Source organism: Plasmopara halstedii (assembly GCF_900000015.1).
Source record: "Plasmopara halstedii genome assembly, contig: Scaffold_526, whole genome shotgun sequence".
Lineage (NCBI taxonomy): Eukaryota > Oomycota > Peronosporomycetes > Peronosporales > Peronosporaceae > Plasmopara > Plasmopara halstedii.
Genome location: NW_020187446.1, coordinates 1,113,701 through 1,114,494, shown reverse-complemented (window position 1 = coordinate 1,114,494; position 794 = coordinate 1,113,701). Strand labels below are relative to the sequence as shown.

The following is a 794-nucleotide window of genomic DNA, read 5'->3' as shown; positions in this document are numbered from 1 at the left end:
CTTCCTCTTCGAGTCATATGCCGTTCAAAACACGCTAAACAACGGACTGCCACTGCAACGAGTACTTCAAAAACTGGCAGCTTCGAGATGCAATCATTTTTGCTCAGAAAAGAGCTATCGGATGATGCTGAGACATGGTCATACGAATTAATTATTATAAAGTGTCTTGATCATGCACGGCCTCGAATGGAAGGCAAATTTGCAATTGATTTGAAATAAATGAATAGCTTCTAGCTACAATCAAAATACAACGGGAAATGCTCATCCGTGTACTGTGTAAAAAAAAACTGACATGCGTCACCGTGTGTTGCTCGCTTCCAGCGGGCAGTTGACTATCGTAGAAGGGAGAAAAGGTGAAATGACATTAATTATCTTAGCCAATAGGTACACAAAAAGGACATAACCTTAGTATCAAAGATCACGCAGACACTTTATGTAACGCGGTATGTACTATATTGGATGTTTGTACACAACACTACTTCGCGCAAAGCTCAAAAGGCATTGTGAGGCACCATGAAGTAGTATCATGAAGGCTCTGGCACAGGAATCTACAGCTCACAGCTGAGTACTTGGTACGGATTTAAGAGTGATGGTATAAACAAAGTTAGTGGGAGATACGAGCTGCTAGCCTCGCAAAATGCCTTAAATGGAATCGAGCATATAGCTAGTAAGACATATATAGTATTAGTTTAGCCAGCATAAAGTGTAACTATATACTCTACAGTAGTGAGTGTTAGGTCTAGGTACCTTGAAAGACTTCCTTTGACACGTGAAGGGTGGCTGGTAAATATCCT

At 40.8% G+C, this 794-nt stretch overlaps 1 protein-coding gene across 1 annotated transcript; it reads left to right on the top strand.

The window, feature by feature from the left end:
- Nucleotides 1–445: 445 nt before the first annotated feature.
- Nucleotides 446–693, top strand: PHALS_11269 (uncharacterized protein; the record flags this gene model as incomplete). The annotated part of the gene is made up of 2 exons (XM_024726836.1): nt 446–461; nt 533–693. 2 exons carry the CDS (start codon nt 446–448, stop codon nt 691–693), a joined length of 177 nt encoding a protein of 58 aa, XP_024577473.1.
- Nucleotides 694–794: the final 101 nt, after the last annotated feature.